We start from the raw sequence: 25,007 nt of genomic DNA, 5'->3' as shown, positions 1-25,007 counted from the left end.
AATCTGACCACAACTTGGTAGAAGCGTGGAACATTGCGACAACGTATTATTACAACAATTACTACAAAGTCCCGCGAAATATATCAATCTTGTTGGGCCGATTATGGATGTACGAGTTGTTTAACGGCCACCAATGCCGGTTTGAAGATGCAGTTAGTATGCCCTGAGCAGTGTTCTTGTTGTTGTGTGACACTCTGCATGATTTTGGGTTGATAGTGTCGCAGCGGGAGCATGGGGTGCCGCTCGAAGAAAATGTAGTAATTTTCATTTCTGTTTTGCAAGGAATTTCATGGAGAAATTTGCAAGAACGGTTCCAACACTCAAAAGAGACATTGTCACGCCATTTCCACGAGGTTTTGCAAGTTATGATACCATTTATGTCAATTCATAGTAGGAGTCTTGCGTTCGATCAGGTCCAATAAAGGGGCCATCCACATTTACGCTCCAAGCCGCAGTATCGGCCATTCAAGGTGACATCATGTATAAATTTTTGTGCGACGAAGTCATTCATAACATATGCAATAAAATTTTACATTTAGCAGTTTTTACTTGTTTAGGACTGCATTGGGGCACTAGACGGCACACACGTTATGGCCCGTGTGTCCAACGAAGATGCCTTCTCATACTACGGCCGGAAAGGCGTGCCAATGCAAAATATTATTATCGTGTCTGACTTTGATTTGTGCTTCACGTTTGTGTACGCCGGTTGGGATGGGAGCATGCACGACAATAGGGTGTTACACTATGTCACAACCGAGCCTAAACATTGATTCCCACACCCTACGCCTCGGTAAGAAATTCCCACTTCACAATGAACTTGACAAACTGTAAAAAATTAATCACAAAGGTGATGGTAACAAAAGGTTTCTTGGTACAACAAAAACCAGATTATATCAATTTTCAAATAAGAACTACAAAAATGTAGGAGTATGTGCTAACAAAAATTAAATAGGGGGTAGACAAGTACAAACAATACTTTTTTTTATTTGATCCCACATACGATTTAAAGTTTGAAATTGCCAAGGAATCTCATCATTAAATTAATAGAATATTTTTGTTATGTGAAGGGTTACTGTAATTTTTGTATTTCAATTATTAACATAAGTTAGTAAACAATAGTTTATCAATAATATATGAAGGGAAAAAGTAAACAGGAAAGTGAAAAAGTCGTAACGATTTCATAAAAATACCATTTCATATTTATAAGTTATATTGTTCTACATTTGCAAGCAAATACTACTTGGTCGATAGCGGGTACAGCAACAAGACAGAATATCTAGCCCCATACAAGGGGTATCGCTATCACCAAAATGTCCATCGCAACCGAATACCACAGAGCAAGTTCGAACGGTTTAACAAGGCACATTCGTCCTTGCGCAGTTGTATCGAGCGGACATTTAGTGCTTGGAAGTCAAGGTGAGAGGCTTTACGAAATATGCCAAAGATAAAATTTTCCGATCAAGTGCCCTTCAAGAGAAATGCATAGCAATGTTTACAACAAAAGGGAAGTTAGCATCCAAAAAACATCATATAGAATTAATTTTTGCTCTCAATTTGGTTCTTAGAAGGACTGGAATCTGGAGAAAGATGTTGATTTATGCTTTTGTTCCTTTCTCTCACTCTTTCTAATAATCAAAAGGGTTATAATAACAGGCCTCTCTTGTTGTAATAGAAATCAAATCATTTTCCCAGAAGAAATCTACTAAACTTCCATGTTATACTGCATACTACCAAATAAATAAATAAATAATTAATTAATTAAAAGAAAAAGAAAAAGAAGAGCAATACATAACAACATTTGTACTTGAGAAGGGAACTGGAAGCATACCCTAACTATTGTTTTAGCCCCCCAAATAACAAACGTCTCATTACAGGTATAGTGTCTATGGTTTCCCCTCAAAGTACCAGGTTGAATTTCTCCAAGGTGAAGTGAAGCACAATTCACAGCTCCCAAAAAAACAAAAAAATCCCATATTTTTCCTATTTCATTCCTCACCAAAAGTTGTGAGCTTTGGTGAGAAACAAACCGATTGAATACAAAGTTTTCATAATACTGAGATTCTTCTTCAAATTTAAAATACAAAAATCACTCATATCGATCTTTCCCATACTCTACTTTCTTACCCATCTCTTTTTTTCTCACCAAGATGACCAACAGAACACAGATTCAACAACAAATTTAAACACAGATTCAATTCCAAAAATAAAAAAATAAAAAACAGATCGAGAGATCTGTTTGCATATATTAAAGACAGATTCAATTTCCAGTTCTTAGATCTGTTGGTCCAAAAAAAAAAATTAAATTTATTTCCAAGAAACACACAGATTCAATATGTAGATTCAATTCCAAAAAAAAATACAGATGCTAAACAAACAGAGTCAATACAGATTCAATTAAAAAAAAAAATCAATTAAAAAAAAATACAGATACAATACAAACAGATTCAATAAAGATGAAAAAATACAGATTCAATTCCAAAAAAAAAAAAAACAGAGCAAAACCAGAGAGTGAGACTGATGAGATGAGAGACCAGGGAGAGAGAGAGAGAGATAGAGGCTTACTTGTGAGTCGATCGGTGCATGCGAAACCACAGAGTGAGCTGATGAGATGAGAGAGTGAGGGAGACAGATCAGAGAGATATCTGATATATATATATATTGTAAAAAAAACTCAAAGATCGGGGCGAGAGAGAGAGAGACAGAGACTGAGAGAGAGAGAGAGAGGCTTACCTGTGAGTCGATCGGTGGTGCGATGAGAGAGTGAGTCGATCGGTGCGATGAGAGAGTGAGACGAAGATGATCGGTGCAGTGTAGAAGATGAACAACGAGAGTGAGAGAGACAGTGATGAGATGAGATGAGAGAGTGAGGGAGAGAGAATCGTGTTTTTGAGTTTGAGAGGTAGATAGATCATTAGGGTTTTTTTGTTTTGTTTGTTATAGATGAGGTGCGTCAGGTGAGATGAGATGAATGAACGGTCAGATTTGAAAGAGGGGAAAAAAAAATGTATTAATGCGGGCGGGTTCGGTGGGTGCGGTTCAAACCCGTAACCCGAAATTTATATAAAATCCAAATCGCACCCTACCCTAATGTGTTTGCGAAACCGCCCACATGCATGCGGTTCGGATCGGGTAGGGCGGTTTAGGCGGGTCGGATAACCCTATGCCCAACTCTATTATATACGCACTACAACAGCAAGCGTATGGTTAAGGCCGGCGCATTTGTTGCTGTGGTGGGTGTTATATTTGTTATATGTTGTGTAACACTGATGTATGTTGCTCAAAGTGATTGTATTATTATATATCATTAATTACAAGGAAATAATTTGTTGTACCAAAGTCACAACAACTACAACAAATATTGCAATAAATTGAAATTGCAAAAAACAATAATAAATTGTAATTGCAAAAATAATAATTACAAAAAAAAATCTTAAAAAAAATAATAAATTGTAATTGAAAAAAAGAATTACAAAAAATTAAATGTTGTAATTGTATTTTTAAATTTGTTACATAATCAAAATAATTAGAAAGAAAAGAAAAGAAAAAAAAAACATTTGCACAAGTGGGTGAAAAGAAAGAAAAAAAAAAAAACATGACCTATCCCTGCCACCAGAAATGAAAGCAAAAAAAAAAAAAAAAAAATTATACACATATATATATATATATCTTCTGAACTATAAATGAAAAAACAATCCGTACTGGCTAAGCCGACCGTCATTGTCAGTACGCATAGGGGACATAGGAGTCCAGATCCCCTCCTTGAGCCCCCTCCTTCATTCTCTCCTTGCAGGAGCTTTCGGGTCCACTTTGAGGCCCAGTTTTGATAATCCGAAAACTGTGCCTCAAAGGGGACCCGAAGGCCCCTGCAAGGAGAGAATGAAGGAGGGGGCTCAAGGGGAGGATCCCAATTCGGGACGAGTCCAGATTCCCTCCTTGAGCCCCCTCCTTCATTCTCTCCTTGCAGGAGCTTTCGGGTCCACTTTGAGGCCCAGTTTTGATAATCCGAACCGTTCATATTTTTAGATTTATTCAGTATATTATACCTGTAAAAAATCAAGTTGATCGGATATCAGAAAGTATGCGTTCAGAAAATTGGGACTACAAACTATTTTTTAATAAACAGTTTTCCGAACACATACTTTATGATATTCGATCAACTTGATTTTTTACAGGTATGATATACTGAATAAATCTAAAAATATGAACGGTTCGGATTATCAAAACTGTGCCTCAAAGTGGACCCGAAGTCCCCTGCAAGGAGAGAATGAAGGAGGGGGCTCAAGGGGAGGATCCCAATTCGGGACATAGGAGTAATACAATAATTTTGATATTTGTTTTAATATTAAAATGCACATATTTTTATAAAAAGTCAAAAAGTTATTTTAAATAATTATTTTTTTTCCTATTTTTTAGTTAAAAAGTGTACTTATATGGATCATCTCAAACAACCCCATATATATGTAAAAGTTATTAGAGTCTTAATTATATTTGCATATGAAGTTTACCCTTTATATATTGATTTACTATTAATTGGTGATATCATATGTCAATAATAACGTAATGTCACTATTATATGAAATTTTTATTCAAATTTTGTAAAAATTTAATTTATCTTACCATTATATAATTTAGTTTAAGACTTAAATATATAACTTTTTTACATTATCTATGATATACTAATTATACAAAACACTTTCTTTTCGATTTTAATTAAAATTAATTATAAAATTTTATGTAAAATATTTTTATAATAATTTATTTAAATTTTTATACTTAATATTAATTTAAAAATTATTAATATCCTCTCATTGTTGATTATGAAAAAAAATAAAAATAAAAATAATAAACAATCTTCCGATTACACTATACCTCCAATCCCTCAATCCACCCACAGGCTCTAAGAATTTTACAATGGCAATAATCTGAATTTTTCGTAGATGCCAAACTTGGCGCATTCTTCTGGGGGTTTTCTTTTTCAATCCTCTTAAGAGAGCTCACGTACGGCGGAGCTTGGTGGCCCTGATCCCCAGCTCCACCAGCCATCCGCTATCGCAGTGCGCCGATAACAGATTTATGTTTATGAAACAAAATTGGCAAAAAGCGACAGAGTAAAGGTATTCTCTCTCTCTCTCTCTCTACCTTCCTATCTCACTCTTTGTGTGTTTCTCCCTCTGATTTTAGCCTTGTTTCCCTCTTTCCCCTCTCTTTTATCCTTTGATCTTGCTTTGTTCCCTGTAGTTTACCTTCTAGAGACCATGGATGTTATGTTTCTTGATTACTGCTGTGTTTGGTTGGGATTTGATGAGAGATTTGGAAAGAGAAATAAAAAAAAAAAATTAATGTGAAATGTGATAAAATATAATTTCATACCCTTTTTCCCTTATTTTTTTTAAATCTCTCCCTAAATTCCTTAACCAAACACAGCTTAAGGTATAATATTTCTAGTGTATAAATGGGGAATTTAGAGTGTCAAAGCCAGGGTTTTGTCTATCTTTTAGTTTGATAATCTACAGATTTTGAGTTTTTGCTTCTTGGACAATGTGGATGCTTTTTCTTTTTCTTTTTCTTTTTTTTTCTCTTTTTTTTTGATTTGTTGAGGATTTGTGTAGTTGCTATCTGAAGATTCTTTTAAATGGATTAATGCTCTAGTCTTTATAATGCAAAATAGTGGTGGTGCAAATGCGATAAGTTTATAATTTTATATTAAAATTTGGGATACTTTTATATTAATTTTTTGGATGGGTTGATGAATGAGTAGAACTTTTTATCATTATATATTTGTTTTTTGAGGTTAAGATTTTATTCAAAGCACAAAACAAGTACGAAGAGCAAGGGTCAAAACCCAAACCCAAACTTACAGTCTAAAATTACAGGGAAAAAAACGACCCAGTAAACTAGCAATGCACTTGAAGGATCGAAGGAGAAACATCCGAATCCTAGCTCATTTGCCAATTAATAAAGGAGTTCTTCACATACCTCAGAGAACATAGCCTAGCTCTAATTTCTGTAATAGCCTAGGCAAGAATAACATCTAAATGATTGTTAACCTGCCTAAACACTCCCATTCCTTTCAACCCAGATTTGGTATACAACACAAGCTAATGATAGTTTATGGGCTATACTTTTAGGTAGCGTTTGGATTAGTGGAATGAAGTGGAATGGAATGATCATTCCATCAAAATCTTCATTCCCATGTTTGGTTAGACTAAAACAACAATTATCAAATGGAATCATCTTACGCCATTTTAAGGAGATGGTCATTCCATAAGAAAGCCTAAGGAACCACCATCCCATTCTATTCCTTCTCACTCCAATGAACCAAATAGAGTATTAAGAGAATGATTAGAGCAATTGATCAGCACAAGATACCTCTGCTGGACTGGTTAATACTCAAAAGTTGCTTCCAGATGCTCTGACCATATGCTCACTCAAAGAATAAATGATCATGACTTTCATTCGCTGCATTACACAGTAGACAGGAGGGATCTAGTTGCATACCCCATCTTAGCAATCTGTCTCTGGTAGATAATATTTGAAGACAAACCAACCAAAGAATGAAAGACCATTTTGGGATAGCTCTTTTAAACCAAATGATGTTATGCCATGAAGCAGTAGGTTTTTTAGCTCCTTTAACAATTTTGGGTAGTTATTAGATGTGATAATTATTGAATGCAGAGAGCATTTTTTGAAAAGCAAAAAATCATTTTTTGAAAAGCAAAAAATGTGATGGTGTTCACACCAAATAAGGTGTATGCTTTATATAATAAGACAGATGCCAACATTCACACCAAATGAGATGTAAGATTTATATAATAGAATAGAATAGATAGATAGATAGAATATATTGTTTTGAACATGTTTTGGAAAATTGTTCATTTTTGTTGTTTTGGGTGAACCGCCCAAGCACTGAGTCAAAACTGCTTGAACAAATCTACTGACCCGCTGGGCGAACCATGGTTTGGTGGTTGGTGAAAAAACTCAATCATCAATTGGTGGTTCGGTTGAGATTTCCTCTCCAAACCCGCTCCACACCCACTCTTGCACCCCCTAATTGGATTGGTTCGGATTTTGATTGTTTTCTAATCGACTGGATTCGGATTATGCCAAATTTGATCTGAATCTGGTCTGCCAACAGGCCTAATTGAACACTCTTGCAAGAATTGTCCTCAGGTGCAAGGTTGTTGTGCCTATTCTTTCCAGCTTTTTACTGGGTTGGACCTTAAAAACCAGCAGATGTAAGAGCTAGCTAGTTCTATTACTTTTTTAACATGTATAGCTACAAGTAAGGATCACAAGGCATTTGCTAATTCTTTTCCTTCTTGGGTATTGTAGTTTTATCAATTTTTTCCAAAACCAGTTGTTTGCAGAAGGAACAAGGATGAGAACACCAAGTATACACGGATCAAGCAGAAGAAGATCAGAAACATTAGTAGGTCAAAGAGTACTGAATTCCATTCAATTGTGTGGTTGATCAGCAAGTAGAATTTAGCGTGCAGTGAATTTAGCGTGCAGTGAATTTAGCACCCATCATTCATTGCATTTTTGTGTGACGCGGGATTTGTAGTTTTATTTTTTGTTTTAATATTTGCAGTAGCCCATAAATACTAAGCTTATTGTTATTAGAAGACACCTTTGATATTAAGAATAATATTGAATTGTGAGTTTTGGCTATTGGATTTATTTATTTTTTATATTTTTATTTTTTCGTTGCTTGTTATTTTTCCTTTTATCATCTGCCATCAAGGACCTTACAAACTTACAACTCCTGACTTCAGCACAATCAAATCATTCACTCTAGTTTCAATAATAACAGCAGAAAGGGAAAAAAATACATTTCATATGGCGATTTGGCATGTCAAAGCCAAAGGTTAACTTCAACTGCATACTATATATATGCTACAAAACAATTTGTATGGCTATCTGTTGGAGAGTAAACTTGAATCCTCAAGTATATTCCAGAAGCAGCTTGAAAATGGTAGAAGACAACTGACCAGAAGTTTGAAGAAGATGATGAAGCTTCATGGAAGCTACCACCGACCATGAGCTGGAACCAGGTAAGAAGCTTAACACTTAAGCTATGGAATTCAACACGGTTTGTACACGTAAACAAAGCTATAAATAGATGATGATAGTTTGTTGTATAGATATCAATCACACAATCAAGAAACACATAAGAGGTTTGAGAGATAGAGAGGTGGGAGATAAAAACCCACAAAATTGTATTTGTTATTCTTTTGTTTGAAATAAAATTCATTCAATTGTTTGTGTGTGAGACATCACAAATTCATACAAAATATATAGAAGCCCACCATCAATGGTAGAGCCTAGGAGGCCGAATTTTGCGAAAACATAGACAGAACAGAGCAATTTTCAGAATTGCCTGGAAATAAAATTTGTCAAAATCAACTTTTGATCATACCACGTTGAAGGTCTCATCGAGACGATCACGTAGGAAAAAATCGCGTCAAAAACCGAGCACCGAGGACGCCGTACGCTCTCCACACGCCGAGAGATGCCACCACCACGTGCAGGTGACGCGCCTCACGCGCCCATGCGAATTCAGAGGAAGACAACATGTGAGGCTGATGTCTTACGCTTGACGTCAGCAAGTCCCATGCGCAGTTGAGCCCCGCCGCCGTACGAGCCGAGCGCCGACTAAGCTGTTGAAGTCATCTGACGTCAACCTGACACAAGGAATCTGGAGGTTTTATCCGCTACTTCGCGTGTTTTTTTTTCTAGTAGATCTGAATTGTTAGATTTATTTTGGCTAAATCTAAACCATCCGGAATTCAATTACAACGATCCAATAGTGTTTTCTAACTATTTGGAGCATCCCAGACTCATCCGTAGGGTCAGATTTTGGAAATTCAATTTTTAAAAATATTGAAGATTCAAGCAAGCTATCTGATGGCATCCACAAGAAACTTCTTCCAACCTCGGTTTCCGAAATTAGACAAAGGCAATTATGAGCATTGGAGTATACAGATGAGGGTACTCCTATCATCCTAAGATTTATGGGATTCGGTGGAGCATGGATATGATGAACTAGTGTCCAAAGAAAATGAAGAAAATTTGACAGAAGCTCAGAAGACCTCACTTAAAGATTGAAAGACAAAAGATAAGAAAGCCTTATATTTGATATATCAAAGCATAGATCCAACTATTTTCGAAAAGATCTCCACTGCAAGCACATCAAAAGAAGCATGGGAAACTCTTTAAAAGGCAAACTGAGGAAATGAGAAAATCACAAGGATTCGACTCCAAGTCTTATTAGGAGAATTCGAATTATTGCAAATGAAAGACAACGAGTCAATTTCTGAATACTTTACCAGAACTTCGACTATTGTCAATCAAGCTAAAAGACTCGGTGACAAGATTGAAGAAATTCGAGTTATTGAAAAGATACTTAGATCACTTAGTTCGAAATTCGAACATGTGGTTGTTGCCCTTGAAGAATCAAAGGATTTTAATAACTTGACAATCGATGAATTGCAAGCATCGTTAGAAATTCACGAGGAAAGAATCAATAAGAAGATTGCATCAAGTTCCCTTGAGCAAGCACTCCAAACAAAGCTTTCGATAAAAGGAAGAAGGGAAACCTCAAATCAACGAGGAAGATATCCCCAGTACAATAGTACAAGACGTCCACAACAACATCGTCCACAACAACAACAGGATTATGGAGATTGCCGACCACCAACAATAAACAACCAAAGAGGTTGAGGAAGAGGTCGATACATAAGACCACAAAGGTTTGACAAATCTCAGATTCAATGTCATGTTTGTCAAAAATTTGGACATTATGCTACATAATGTTGGTATCGAAGTACCAAAAATGAAGAAAATGAAGTCAATTACGGTGAAGTTAAACAAGATTCTACCGTCCTACTGACATATAATGATAGTGGTGAAGCAAATCAGAACAGGTTGTGGTACCTTGATTCTGGTATCGACAATCATATGTGCGGTAAGAGAGAATTGTTCGCAACACTCGACGAAAGTCAGCAAGGCGAAGTCACCTTTGGAGATTCAACAAAGAGACCCATGAAAGGCAAAGAAACTATCGGCATTAAGTTGAAGAATGGAGAACAACAATATATCGACAATGTTTATTATGTGCCAGATTTAAAGAGTAATATTTTGAGTTTAGGTCAGTTATTCGAGAAAGGCTACAATATCCACACAAGAGAGTTGGGATTATCAATCTGCAATCAACACAACAGATTGATCACGCATGTAGACATGACCAAGAATCGCATGTTTCCTCTTATTTGCAAGCTAGCGATGCCATTCAATCCAATTGTTACAAGGCCAAAATCATAGATGACACTACATTGTGGTATCTTCGATTTGGTCACTTGAACTTTCAAGGATTGAACATTATGTCAAAGAAAAACATGATGATAGGGTTACCATGGATCAAGTTTCCGCTAAAGAAATGTGAAGGATATCTCATCGGCAAACAACACCGAAAGAGCTTTGGAGATGGAAAATAGAGCAACCCAATCTCTCCAGTTGGTCCACACAGATGTATATGGTCCAATACAACCCGTGACACTCAGTGGAAACATGTATTTTCTTACTTTCACTGATGATTTTACTGGGTAAGACATGGGTGTATATCATGAAAGACAAAAGTGAAGTTTTTCAAAAACTTAAGAAATTCAAATCCTTAGTTGAAAAACATAGTGGATATTTCATCAAGACGATGAGATTTGATTGTGGAGGAGAATATACCTCAAACGAATTCGAAAGATTTTGCAAAGAAAATGGGATTATTCATCAACATACTATCCCATATACACCTCAACAAAATGGTGTCTCAGAAAGAAAGAATAGAATGATCCTAAATATGATTCGTTGCATGATCAAAGAAAGAGCTATGCCAAAGGAGCTTTGGGGAGAAGCTGTTGTTTGTGTAGTATATTTGCTTAACCGCTTTCTAGCCAAGAGATTACTAGACAAGACCCCTGAAGAAGCGTGGAGCTTGAGAAAGCCAAAAGCTGATCGTTTGAGGATTTTTGGATGCACAACCTATGCAAAAATTCCAGACGAGAAAAGAACAAAGCTAGAAGATAAAGGCCAAAAATATGTTTTCATCGGCTATGGAGAAAGTGGATATGGACTTTATGATCCCATCACAAAGTATTCTATTCAAGAGATGTTGAATTTGGTGAAGCATTAAGCTGGAATTGTCAGAACCCAAGTCAAGAACTAGTCCCTATAATCCATAATGAAGATCCAGCTACCGGAATTGAAGTCTGCAGGCACCCGCATTCACCTCAAGGGGGGACGAGCAAGAATGAGTACCCAACAACTCAGTACACAACAAGAAAGTGCCAGCTTTTCACCAACAACAGAGAATATAGTAGGCAAGACTAGAACCATTCAAGATCTATATGATGTTACAAGAAGACTTGAAGATGATGAAGATTTCACAATGTTTTGTCTATTCTCTGGAAGTGATCCTATTCACTTTGAAGCAGCACAAAAAGAAGCCATATGGAGACAAGCCATGAATGAGGAAATCCAAGCCATAGAAAGAAACAACACTTGGGAACTTACATCTTTTCTAGAAGGACTCAAAGCAATTGGTGTCAAATGGGTGTATAAGACAAAAAGAAACGCTAAAGGAGATGTTGAAAAATACAAAGCAAGATTGGTCGTGAAAGGCTACAAGCAACAATATGGCATTGACTATGATGAAGTTTTTGCTCCAGTAGCTTGTCTTGAAACGGTATGACTTTTTATCTATTTGGCAGCCCAGAAGAAATGGAAGATATACCAAATGGATGTCAAATCATCATTCTTAAATGGTTATCCTGAAGAAGAAGTGTACGTTAAACAATCGTTAGGCTATGTGAAGCCAGCCCAACAAGATAAAGTATATAAGTTAAAGCGAGCGCTTTATGGCTTGAAACAAGAGCCACAAGCATGGAATGCAAGAATAACAAGTATTTTGTGACAAATGGGTTTGTTAAATGTCCTTATGAACATTCCCTCTTCTTCAAGACAAACAAGGGGGGAGATTTGCTATTTGTTTGTCTTTACGTCGATGATCTAATATTCACAGGCAACAATCTCGACATGATCCAAGATTTCAAAGCATCCATGATACAAGAATTCGAGATGATAGACATCGGACTCTTGGCATATTTCTTGGGCATAGAAGTCAATCAAAGTAGTGAAGGCATATTTGTATCACAAGCTAAGCATGCCAAAGAAATCATAAAGAAATTTGGCATGGAAAATTGTCAAGCCGTCGACACACTGACAGATGGAAGTAATAAGATGTCCAAGTATGATAAAGGAGATAAGGTTAATCCAACGTATTTCAAAAGTCTAGTTGGAAGCCTAAGATACCTCACAACCATGTGACCTGATATATTGCTTGCAGTAGGCTTAGTTAGTCGGCATATGGAGGAACCCAAAACGCCACATCTGATAGCAGCCAAAAGAATACTACAGTATGTGAAAGGTACAATAGAGTACGGATTGTTTTACTCATTTACAGACGAATTCAAATTAGTAGGATACAACGACAGTCTATGAAACATGGGTACTCCAAAAATGTTGCCATACAAGTACCGGGTACGTACTAGGTACGGGTACGGGTATCGATACGGCTGCACGCGTACCGGGTACGGCTAAAGGGGTCCGGTACGTTTGGTACATTTGGGTATGCCGGGGGTACGGAGGGGTACCGGGACAAAAAATCAAATTATAAAGAGATTCAGGGGGTACTAGAGCAATTTATTTATGTTCTTTATTTAAAAAAACAAAAAATAGAGAGTTATTTTATAATATTAAAAATATATACAAACCTAGGTTTATTGAGGCATCGTAATCTTCAATCTCAGTTCCTCCTTTGAAATCCTCATCCCTGCCAGCAAGTTCCCTGAGAGCGAGATGGAGAGAGTCGACTAAAGGCTTGGGGGTCTCAGAGGGTTTGGAGTGAAAGATTTCGAGGGTGAGGAGGGAGTCGTGGAAAAAGAGGGAGAGGGGGAGGACGAAGTGCTTGTTCCAGAATGGTCCAGTGCTGGTGGGTTGGGTTGATTTGCTGTGAGAGAGAGAGAGAGAGAGAGAGAGAATGGTCCGGTGTCGTGATTGTCTTTGTTGGAAGGGGAAACTGGTATGGAAATTGGTAAAGGTCTCTTGCTTTTATTTACATCCTCTCTCTCTCTCTATACAATATAATATAATTATACACCAACTTATCCTTTTGAAGGGAAAAAAAAATTATAAAAAAATAATAATAATTTAGAATTTCGTTTTAATGATAAATCAAACTTTTAACTTTTAATTATTTTAATTTTTAATTTTTAAAATGATATTAGTTATGACCATTTGGCAATTATATTTAGTTTTGATATTAAATTTTAATTTGTAGGTTAGATCTTTTAACCATAATTATAAAAATAAAAATAAAAATAAAAATAAAAATTATAGACGTACCGCAGCCGTACCCGTATCATACTTTTTTTGATTTTTGTCATATCGATGTACCCACACTTGTACCCGTACCGTACTCGTATCCGCACCCGTGCTTCATAGGCGACAGTGATTGGGTAGGTGATGTGGATGATTGTAAAAGTACTACTGGGTTTGTGTTTTATCTCGGAGATCCAGCATTTATCTGGTCCTCAAAGAAACAACCGATAGTAACTCTATCAACATGTGAAACAGAGTATGTAGCTATTGCTGCAGGAGCATGTCATGCTATTTGGTTAAGAAATTTGCTAAAAGAAGTTCAAGAACCACAACAAGAAGCCACAAAGATATACGTGGATAACAAGTCAGCAATCCAGTTAGGAAAGAACCTAGTCTTCCATGATAGAAGCAAGCATATCGACATAAGATTTCATTTCATACGAGAATGCATAAGAAAAGAAGAGATCCAGTTAATACACACGAAAAGTGAAGATCAAGTTGCAGACATATTTATAAAGCCCCTCAAAACAACATTTGTGAAACTAAGGAAAATGCTCAGAGTTACCATATTTGGTGATTCAAGTTTAAGGGGGGATGTTGGAGAGTAAACTTGAATCCTCAAGTATACTCCAGAAGCAACTTGAAAATAGTAGAAGACAATTTACCAGAAGTTTGAAGAAGATGATGAAGCTTCATAGAAGCTACCACCGACCATGAGCTGGAACCAAGTAAGAAGCTTAACACTTAAGCTATGGAATTCAACACACAGTTTGTACACGGATACAAAATTTAAATAGATGATGATAGTTTGTTGTATAGATATCAATCACACAATCAAGAAACCCATAAGAGGTTTGAGAGATAGAGAGGTGGGAGATAAAAACCCACAAAATTGTATTTGTTATTCTTTTGTTTGAAATAAAATTCATTCGATTGTTTGTGTGTAAGACATCACAAATTCATACAAAATATATAGAAGCGTATCATCACCATCAACAAATGGATTACAAAATAGGAAGTTTTATTTATGTTTTTATTTTTATAATTGATGTTGAGCCTTAGGATATACATGGAGAATTTTTTTTGGGTCTTCCAAAATCAAAGAGTAAAAATTTTGGACTTAGAGAAAATTGGCAGCATGATTATAATTTGGAATATAAAGATTGTAGAAAACAATTATAGACAGTAGGGTTAGTCCAACGTTTTTGCGTAGTATTGGGAGAGGGGGTTTAGGATTGCAAAGTGACTTCAGTGTGAGATTTTAGTAGTTTAAGCCATTCTATTTAGTATATGCATAAGTGGATAGGATGAAGTTAGATGCATTATCGACATGCAGACGTTCTTAACTGTGATTTACAAATTTTTGTAAATGCAATTTTGAAAATCATGCTTGTGTTAGTCTTCTTGCTATGTTGCGAGTGAGTTTAAGGGAATTCTAGGTGTGTGAGATTGAGAGGATTTGTAGGGATGTAAGGGAGAGAAAAATATTGGGAGTGGGGGTAGTGGGTTTGCTTCAGGGCTCAATTTCCTTTGAGCATGGAAATAGAGATTGTTTAAGTTCTCAGGTATTAGTGTCAAGTTTGAGTGTTTTTTAGTCTCATGATTGTATTTTTTCTCTTGCCTGCAAACATAGGCAAGTTTGTGCCAATTCATGTAAATCTCTGTATATTTTTCTCTTTAGTGTGTGTGTGAGTATGCTTCTGTTTACATTCATGGAATCAATAATCCCCAACACCTCCTTGGGATAAACTTTAATAACTTCATACTGTAAGCTTGAAGAAGTCTTAACTTTTTAATTGAGTAAAAATACCAACATGTCACATGTTTTGCAATCCAGTGATAAGCTTCATCATTTAGAAGAAAAAAAAATCCCATTCGCTTCATAGAGAACTTTTTATAGGGTCTCATATTATGCAAGTGTTTCTTTAAAAAACTATGAAGTATCATCTTTTTTTTTTTATATTTTATTTTATAATTTAATGCCCGTCAATCTCTCTCTCTCTCTCTCTCTCTCTCTATATATATATATATATATATAATCCCCGAGTTAAGAATTCTAGCTCCAACCTGGCTTGGTCATGTCCACAAGACAAGCAATTTTTAGGTACTTTAAGGCATTTGTCACATGGTGTCCTACTAAATTATAATCGGTTTACATGGTGAAACTCATTTACATTTATACTTGTGTTTGCCTAATAACATAGACAGTGACACTTGGTGATTAGCATAGTAGGGTACAGAATCTGTATCTCAAATGACAAAAAAGTGCTTCAAATTGTCAGCCATGTAAACAGTACACGACCTCTTAGGATTCAAAGTTGTTGGCTGAGGGAATCATTAACAAATTGGAGGTCACTTTGTGTACATGGCCTCCAATTTGCTTGCATTAATGTCCAGGCAGCCCATTTTGTTGATGATAGAATCTGAAATCATTCGGACATGTCAAAAAAAAAAAAAAAAAACTTCCTTACAGAATGAAGGGGAAGAGAATATTATAAAAAGAAAGGAGAATCCCATCAACAAAGCCCCCTTCTTGAGGTCCTCTTTCTCTATGCAAATCGATGGTGCACGAGATGTGAATGTGTGTGGTTGTTTCTTTCTTTCTGTCCCTTAAAATCTGAAATAGCATTTAGATTTTATTATGTTGTTTTTTATTTTATTTTATAACTATTGTTTCCTTAATTTTGCTTTTCCTTTTTGGTGGTGGCTAGATGGTGCCTAATGGGACTTCAGAGATCCAACAAGTTGAACAAACCAGCAAGGCAGATTCATCAAGGAAAAGCAAAGGAAATTGCAGCAAAGAAAAGGAATAACAAGGCCCCCACTTAATTTCCCAGCGATTTTGAAAGATGCAAATATATCAATTGACATGTCTTCCCCTGACAAGCTGTGTGAGCAGCTCTACACTGGAGTATACTTAAAGCCCAACAAACTGGCAAGTTCTACTTAAAGCCCATTTCATATATGAACTAGCCACACTTTATTTCAGAAGCAGTATAATTTCATATTTTATAGTGATGGATTGAAACTTAACTTTGAAATCCAAAAATATATGCCACCCATATATGATGTTGCTTTTTTTTCTTTTTTCTTTTTCGGTCTCACTTTATTGTCATTAATTATTGCTATCCATGCATGTGTTGTCATTACTGCCTATTGCAGAAGTATTTTGTTGATAAGAAGTCAAACAAGAACTGCTTTGTGCTATTTGCAAGAGAACTTGATATCTGTTGGAATGAAAATCCTCAATATTGGAGATGGACCACTGTAGAAAATTTAATGTATAAAGAGAAATAGAGAATTGTATTATTTTATTGATTGATCTTGATGTTATTGTGTATATTACAAATGGTGAGTGGCTCATTATATAGGAGAGGGTGAGTGTAGTAGGTGAGGAGTAGGTGAGGAGTAGGTGATTGTAAATTGGTGGTAGGTGATGGTAAATTTTAACAGTCCCCCGCAAACTCAAGGAGGATAGAAACTAACCAACTTGAGTTTGGAGAGAGTAACAAAACAAGAAAATACATAAAAATAAAAGAGGATAGGAGACACTGTATGGTCGTGTCAGACCATTGGTGAAGACACTGGATGGTGGTGTCATAACGTTGTAGAGGACACTGTATGGGGGTGTCATAACGTTGTAGAGGACACTGGATGGCGGTGTCAGACCGATGTAGAAGACAGTTTATGGGGTCATGTCGGACCGTTGTAGCAGACAATGTTGTGACAGTTGTTGTGACAGTTTACGGAGTCTTGCTGGACCCTTGTAGAAACTAACCGGAATCAATGTCGGGACAGTTTACAGAGTCTTGTCGGACCCATGAAGGAGCTAACCGGAATCAATGTCGGGACAGTTTACAGAGTCTTGTCGGACCCTTGTAGAAACTAATCGGAATCAATGTCGGGACAGTTTACAGAGTCTTGTCGGACCCCTAAAAAGTCGCACCCTCAAAAGGTGTGCCCAATCTATCAAAAGGCGTGCCATAAAAAGGCGTGCCCAATCCATAAAAAGGCGTGCCATCAAAAGGCGAGCCCAAGTCATAAAAAGGTGTGCCGGACATGATGGCGAGGCACGTGGGCGCCTTGGCTTGCGCGCCCGTTTTGTCGTCTGGTGGCAAGAGGCGCGCGATGCGCGTGGCTGCCTCAGGCTATTTAACCAAGGTTGATGCTGAGGCTGAGGCAGACAAAAAACTTCTGAAAATCCTCTGAAAAAAACACTCTTCCTTTGCTGAGAGAGAAACGCTGTAATACTCTGTAACTAACCCGTCTCTGAAACACTCAGCAACATGGCCTCTTCTTCCCGTCCAGCTACCCAGAACATGGCCTCCTCGTCCCGTGGTCTGCTCACGCTCTTTCCAGAACTGAACGAGTCCACAAGAGAAATAACTGGTGCGGTGGCCAGTGAACCTCAACCAAACACCTCTGGTTTTGCTCCGTTGAACTTTCCGATGCGGTCGGTGGAGCAAAAAATGGCGGTGCAAACTGATATTGAGGCCAATCAGTATACTCTAAAGTCATGTGTGGAAACCATGACTGCGGTCACAAACTTGTCGCACCGGCTGCAGAGCAGGACAAATGAGGTGCAACAGTTAAACTCCCAGCTGGCTCTGCTCCAACGCATGTATAAGGATGCGCGAGCAGAGATAAGTGTGCTAAAGACAGAAAACAAGGAGCTGAAGCGGAAGGCCACCGTGATGTTCCGATTTGGAGGTCCGCCATATGCTGTAGTGGAGGAGCAGGGTGGAGTGATCGTGCCCAGTGGAGTGGGAAACACGGAGGCAATACCGTCAAGGGCCGCCCAGGACGGAGGCAAGAAGAAGAGACCTGCAGCAGAGCAGAGAAGAAAAATCCCACTGTGGATGTGGTTGTGTTGTTTTTTTTTTTTTTTTTTTTTTTTTTTTTTTTTTTGTGTGTAAAAATGTGATCGGGGTTGATCCCTGAGATGAATAAAATGAGGTTGGTGTGCAGTTTGTCTTCGTCTTCCGCTTTTTTTTTTTTTTTTTTTTGCAAAGAAATAATAATAACAAAAAAAGGTTTCGTGGCCCACGGTGTTGTGAAAACCTGCAATGGGTTTGGGATTTTTTTTTTATTTTTATTTTTTTTTATTTTTATTTTTTTTAATAATAATAATAATAATAATAAGAATAGAGTAATAATAAAAAAAAACAGGTGTCTCGGGAGATTGGAAAGTAAAAAGGGGGTACATGATGAGGGGTTAAAGCTGGTGGATGAAAACATGTGAGAGGCATTGGGTTTAAAGAAAAGAAGAGTGGGTGGACAATAATAAAATAAAAGAAAGGAAAAGAGGGGGACAAAAGTTGGTGGACAGTTGGATGAAGAGAAAGGGAAAATCCCAGATCAGTTCATGGATTAAAATGAGGTCCAGTGGTATTGCAGCCGTGGGTGGTATCACCGAGGGAGTGAGAGGGGCCGCGGATGGAGAGAGTTGTATTCTCTCCGGATTTCCCTTATATCTTTCTTGGATCGCTTTGAGCTTTGGTTGAAGGTTTTGCAGTGCCAGTGTTGATTCAACTTGTTTCTTTGTCAGGGGATAAGTTGCAATTTTAACGAGAACCGTGAGCAAAATAATAGAAAAATAGTATGAAAAATGAATAATTGTAAAATAAGGAGAAATCTAAAATAATTGCATATGATATGGAAGTTAAATTGTTTTTTGCAAAACATGGTAAAAAATTACGTTGTTGCCCTTCCATTTTTTGCCCTAATTTCTTTCTTTCCTCTTTTCCTCCTTCCTTTTCACCCTCTCTAGTGGGCGGCCACCTTTTCAACCATCACCAACCCTAGCCCTCTTTGACTCTTTCTTAGCCCCTTTATTCACTCCCATCATCGCTGCCGCTCCCATCCTTAACCTCCGATGACTTTTCAAGCCCTTTTCTCCCTGCCACCGCCATTACCCCAATTCTTGCCTTCCCTTTCTCTTTTCCCTCTCTCTTCCCTTTCCTTCCTTCACTCTCTTCAACCAGATTTGGAAAAATCAAATCTGATTGCGATAGTGATTGCGATCAATTGCGCGCTCTGTTGCATGGTCTCTCTCACACTCTCTCATAATTCTCTCTCTCTCTCATCGTGGAAGGGGCTAGGGGTAGCAAGGTGTAGACACCCCATTTTGACCGGCTTAAGATTTGGGTGCTTTCTTCCGAGCATCCAATGATGAAAATTGGAATATCCTATTTTATGAATTTCTTAGGCCTCGTTTGGCATGTCAATATTCTAGCTTAAAAGCCAAAAAGTTACTAAAAAAATCAAAAAGCCTATAACCTATACTAAAAAGTCACAGATTCTATTTTCTCTCTACTTTTTGCACATCTTTTCGTAAAAAACTAAAAAGTCATTCTAAACATACTAGTTTTTTTCACCTCATATTTTAGCCAAAAAGCCAAAAGGTTACTAAGATAGCATGTTTCCAAACGAGGCCTTAGTAGAAAATTCGAATTTAAGCTTTAATTTCAACCTTCACCTGTTTTGGCCAAATTATTTTAGACCATTAAAATATATTTTTAGTTCATTAATTTGTAATATTTTATAATTTTACTTGATTTTAGGTATTTGTACATAGAAATTATCACACCCCACCACCACCACTCATCATCTGTTTTCCTAATCACACCCCACCATTTGAGTCCAGATCCTCTTCAGGGTTTTCTGCAAGGCGTCCTGCAGTGCAAGGCAAAATGTCGTCGTTTTGCCCCTTTTTTTTTCTTCTTTCTTTTCCTCTCCTCTGCTTCTCTTTTCACGGACCTAATCCCCAAAAGTCCCAAAACGAAAACCAGAGGTCTGGAAGACAAATGGATGAGTTTCTAAGTATTGCCTTAATCTTAGAGCTTTTGATCTAGGGTTTCCTCTCAAAAGAAATCTGGGTTGCGTGGAAATACAAGGCATGGTGAAAATTTAATGGAAATATTTTGATCTTGACACCCAAACAGGGCACCGCCACCTTATTAGTGGCTTAACAACTTTTTTGGGGCTTGATATACTCATTCATTGAATTGCGTATATATATATATATATATAGAGAGAGAGAGAGAGAGAGAGAGAACCTGAACATGAAAGAAAAGTCCTATTTTTTACAAAATTGCAATTAGGAAACTATGGTAGTACATATTATATCATTATATGTATGTATATATAGGAGAAGAAGAAGAAAAGACATGTATATAGAACCTATAACATATATATAGAACTTGATACATATATGATATATATACATATATATAGAATCTGAGACATTTTGGGCCTTTGGTCGGACTCCGCATTCGTCTTCCCTGTTGTCGGTCTGCCACTGTTCACCGGTCCTCTGTTCGTCTTCCTGCATTCGTCTTCCAGTCCTCTTTTGGTTTTCGTTTTGGGACTTTTGGGGGTTAGGTCTTTGAAAAGAGAAGAAGCAGAGAAGAAAAAGAAGCTGCTGCTGAGAAAAAAAAAAAAAGAAAAGAAAAGAAAAAAAAAGGGCAAAACGAGGCACATTGACGTCGTTTCCCTTGCATTGCAGGATGCCTTGTAGGAAAAACCCTGCAGAGGATTTGGACTCCCCACCATCCCCCCTCACCATCCACTTTCCTAAATCACACACCGCTATTCCCACTCACCATCTACTTTCCTAATCACACACCACCATCAACACTCACCATCCATTTTCCGAATCACACATCACCATCACCAACTCACCATCCACCTCCATTATACATTGTCTCCCACCATTGTCTTCCACTTTTCCACTAAGAAAACCTTCTTCAATTGCCTATATAAGAAGACCATTAGAACTATGATTAAGGTGCTGAAAATTTTTGATTTGAGAGAGGTCTAAGCCTTGATCAAAGAAAGAGTTTGTTTTGTCAAAATTGAGATAAAATACAAATCAAGATATAAACCTCCATTTTCTTACCTTTCACTAATATATATTGATATACCACCCAAAACTTCACTAAAGCTAAAACATGAATTTTCTTGTTGAGATTTTAAAAACGTACTCCATAATCTTGAGGGTGCTAGGAAGAGAGTTTGGAAATTAGAAAATTCATCATTTCCTCCAAAGGTGCAATTTTCTCATCTATTTTCTTTCTATTTCTCGTCTTTAAATATGTGATATAACTTGTAAAAATGATTGGTTGAACCACCTATCCTTAGATGCAGTTTCTTTAATTTCTTGTATTTTATTTTTTGTTTTTTCATGTTCTTAAATTATATTTTCATAATTTTCTTTACTTAAATATGTGATTTAACTTGTAGAAATGGTTGGTTGAACCACCTATCCTTGGATGTAGTTTCTTTAATTTCTTGTATTTTATTTCTTGTTCTTTCATCTTCTTAAATTATATTTTCAGAATTTTCTTATGCTTAAATATAGAATTTAATTTGTAGAAATGGTTGGCTAAGCCACCTACCCTTAGATGATGTATATTCTTTATTTTCTTATATATATTTTTTCCTTTGAAGTTATAAAGTCTTCCTCATTAAAAAGTGTTAAAAACTCTCTTCTTGACCAATTTCGAACATGAAAATAGATTTCACATCCATTTCACATCAAATCACTAAATTTAATAAACAAACACTTACACCCATTAATAGACAAACATTTACACATGCAAGAGATTTGATGCACCATTAGAACCCACTAAATTTAATAAACAAACACTTACACCCATTAATAAACAAACACTTACACATGCAAGAGATTTGATGTACTATCAGAACCCATGTGCTACTAGCTAACAATTCAAACACACCCATGTGATGGCAACAACCAGCAGCTATTCCAATGCTGGACAGAAACACAAAATTGGAGGTCACTTTGTGTACATGGCCTCCAATTTGCTTGTATTAATGTCCAGGTCCAGCCCATTTGGTTGATGATAGAATCTGAAATCTTTCGGACATGTCAAAAAATAAAATAAAAAAACTTCCATACAAAATGAAGAGGAAGAGAATATTATAAAAGAGAGAATCCCATCAACAAAGCCCCCTTCTGGAGGTCCTCTTTCTCTATGCAAATCGATGGTGCACCAGATGTGAATGTATGTGGTTGTTTCTTTCTTTCTATCCCTTAAAATCTGAAATAGCATTTAATTTTATTATTATTATTTTTTTTTAATAATTTTTATAACTATTGTTTCCTTAATTTTGCTTTTCCTTTTTGGTGGTGGCTAGATGGTGCCTAATGGGGCTTCAGAGATCCAACAAGTTGAACAAACCAGCAAGGCAGATTCATCAAGGAAAGCAAAGGAAATTGCAGCAAGAAAAGGAATAACAAGGCCCCCACTTAATTTCCTAGCGATTTTGAAAGATGCAAATATATCAATTGACATGTCTTCCCCTGACAAGCTGTGTGAGCAGCTCTACTCTGGAGTATACTTAAAGCCCAACAAACTGGCAAGTTCTACTTAAAGCCCATTTCATATATGAACTAGGCACACTATTATTGCAGAATCAGTATAATTTCATATTTCATACTTTGAAATCCAAAAATATGTGCCACCCATATATGATATTGCTTCTTTTTTTTTTTTTTTTGTTTGGGTTTCACATTATTGTCATTAATTATTGCTATCCATGCTTGTGTTGTCTGCCTATTGCAGAAATATTTTGTCGACAAGAAGTCAAACAAGAACTGCTTTGTGCTATTTGCAAGAGAACTTAATATCTGTTGGAATGATAATCCTCAATATTGGCGATGGACCACATTGAAGGAGACAAGGTAAGTTAAATAATGTGTATAGCTTAAGTACTTCATGTCATGTTATGCTATGTTGACTTAAGGCTATTTAGCATTTAATCAACGAAACCGATCAATGGCATGACCTAAAGCAATAGGGCCTAACCTAACTGTGAGTTACTTCTTCAAGGAACATTTGTTCATGAAATGGGCAAATCGTGTATATATATATATATATATATTAGTTGTGCAGGAAACAAAAATTTGTGGTTCTGGATTTATTTATTTATTTATTTATAATGACCATGGACAGTTTTAACATTTACCCGGTTTCGCATGCAGTGGTGAAGAGATTGAAGTGGCTGAGCTATTACAGGTATGTTGGTTAGATGTTGGAGGGCAATTTAATGGGGCAACTGATATCTCATCAGGAATAGTTTACGAAATTGTTTTTGTTGGGAGGATGATCAGATATGAAGATTTCTCATTAAAACTTACCATCATTCTTCCAAATTCAAAAAAGCTAACACGCAATGAAAGTCTAAATGAAAAGCCTTTAGGAAGTTGGTTTGATATCCAGTTGGGTGAGTTTAAAATGTCACCAGAAAATGTTGGAGCGATGGAATTCTCTCTGGAGGATCGTACTGAACTGTGGAAGAGTGGGCTTATTGTGAAATGTGCTATCATTCGACCGAAGAAGGAGCCAGAGTAAAATATTTTACAGCATTGCTAGGAATAAATTAGTTTATTTATTTATTTATTTTTGATGTGTAGTTTATTAGGTATCAATATCTTTATTTTAGGTACTTTGAACTGGATTGTAAACTTTTCTATATCTAGGCAAGTGATGTGTGACCTCCTGTGTAGTGTAATCAATAAATGAAACAAAACTTTTTGTATAATGCTTGATATATATATATATATCCCAATTTTATATATGAGATGGGTTCATCAAAATAAATATAGGAAAATGTTAATTCTTATTGAATCTTGATCAAGAATCCTGGCATGGGATGGTTGACATTTAGGTAGTTAAATGTCATTTGAAATTGAAACTCAACAATTACTTGGTAGATTGAAATTCCTTTCACTTCAATATTTTTTGACATGCATAGCTTAACTATTTATATTATTTTACGACATATAAATTTTTGTTAATGTCAAATCATCACTTCTTATATGTTTTTTCCCCCTTCTTCCTATATATTAAAGTGAATTTTGAGAAAAAGGTAAGGACTCCCATAACGTAATATAGTAAATGTTATAATTGTAACATAATTACATTGAGTTTCTTTATTTTAATTTGTATAATATTTAATTTTCATCAATAATTTTTGGATAAATTACAAACACTCCCTTTGAAGTTTACTTAAATTACAAATTATCTTCTGTGGTTTTAGAAAATACATTATGCCTCTTAAGATTTTTAATTTCATAACAAATAGGTCATTTTATTAATAAATTGTTAAGTTAATTAACAATTTTTAATAGCGTTAAAATTTTATTTTAATTAATAATTCAGATAATTTTATTATTGTATAGGTGAACAGTTAGAAATTTTATTTTTTTAATTAATTCTGTTAAATATAAAATTCTGTCTAGGAGGCATTTGTAATTTTTCAAACCACAGGAGACAATTTGTATTTTAAGCAAACTTCAAGGGATATATTTGTAATTTATCCATAATTTTTTTGGTTATATGGATGAAAAAATAATATTGTCATCCTTTATAAACAAATTTGTATATTTTACGTTATTTATTTTATACTTTCACAATATCTGCATTAGTTTTGGTTCATTTCACTTTACTAAAAGAGATCAGCGTAATTATATAAAAAATGTGAGACTTAGGGGGTGTTTGGCAAGAAAAATTTTAGCCTCTTTTAAGTTAAAATTCACAAAAAGACAA

General features: G+C 36.1%; 2 protein-coding genes across 6 annotated transcripts; both read left to right on the top strand.

Moving 5' to 3' along the window:
* The first annotated feature begins 4,959 nt into the window (after positions 1-4,959).
* On the top strand, positions 4,960-24,034 carry LOC114323386 (protein PHLOEM PROTEIN 2-LIKE A1-like). 5 transcript variants are annotated; one of them, XM_082919733.1, is made up of 6 exons: positions 4,960-5,114; positions 7,776-8,054; positions 16,143-16,366; positions 22,594-22,815; positions 23,022-23,140; positions 23,441-24,034. In XM_082919733.1, exons 3-6 carry the CDS (start codon positions 16,301-16,303, stop codon positions 23,808-23,810), a joined length of 777 nt encoding a protein of 258 aa, XP_082775859.1. In that variant the 5' UTR covers positions 4,960-5,114; positions 7,776-8,054; positions 16,143-16,300; the 3' UTR covers positions 23,811-24,034. The 5 variants fall into 5 exon arrangements, with proteins under 5 accessions (XP_082775859.1, XP_082775860.1, XP_082775861.1 ...); XM_082919735.1 differs by having other exon boundaries at positions 4,971-5,114; positions 7,814-8,054; XM_082919734.1 differs by lacking the exon at positions 7,776-8,054 and having other exon boundaries at positions 4,962-5,114.
* LOC145821515 (uncharacterized) lies at positions 9,295-10,323 on the top strand. Its single transcript, XM_082918037.1, has 2 exons — positions 9,295-9,718; positions 9,842-10,323. Exons 1-2 carry the CDS (start codon positions 9,295-9,297, stop codon positions 10,321-10,323), a joined length of 906 nt encoding a protein of 301 aa, XP_082774163.1.
* Positions 24,035-25,007: the final 973 nt, after the last annotated feature.

The sequence above is a fragment of the Camellia sinensis genome, chromosome 3, assembly GCF_055761805.1.
Source record: "Camellia sinensis isolate YWXY chromosome 3, ASM5576180v1, whole genome shotgun sequence".
Lineage (NCBI taxonomy): Eukaryota > Viridiplantae > Streptophyta > Magnoliopsida > Ericales > Theaceae > Camellia > Camellia sinensis.
The sequence above is the reverse complement of the archived record's forward strand: the minus strand, read 5'-3'. Positions and strand labels throughout refer to the sequence as shown.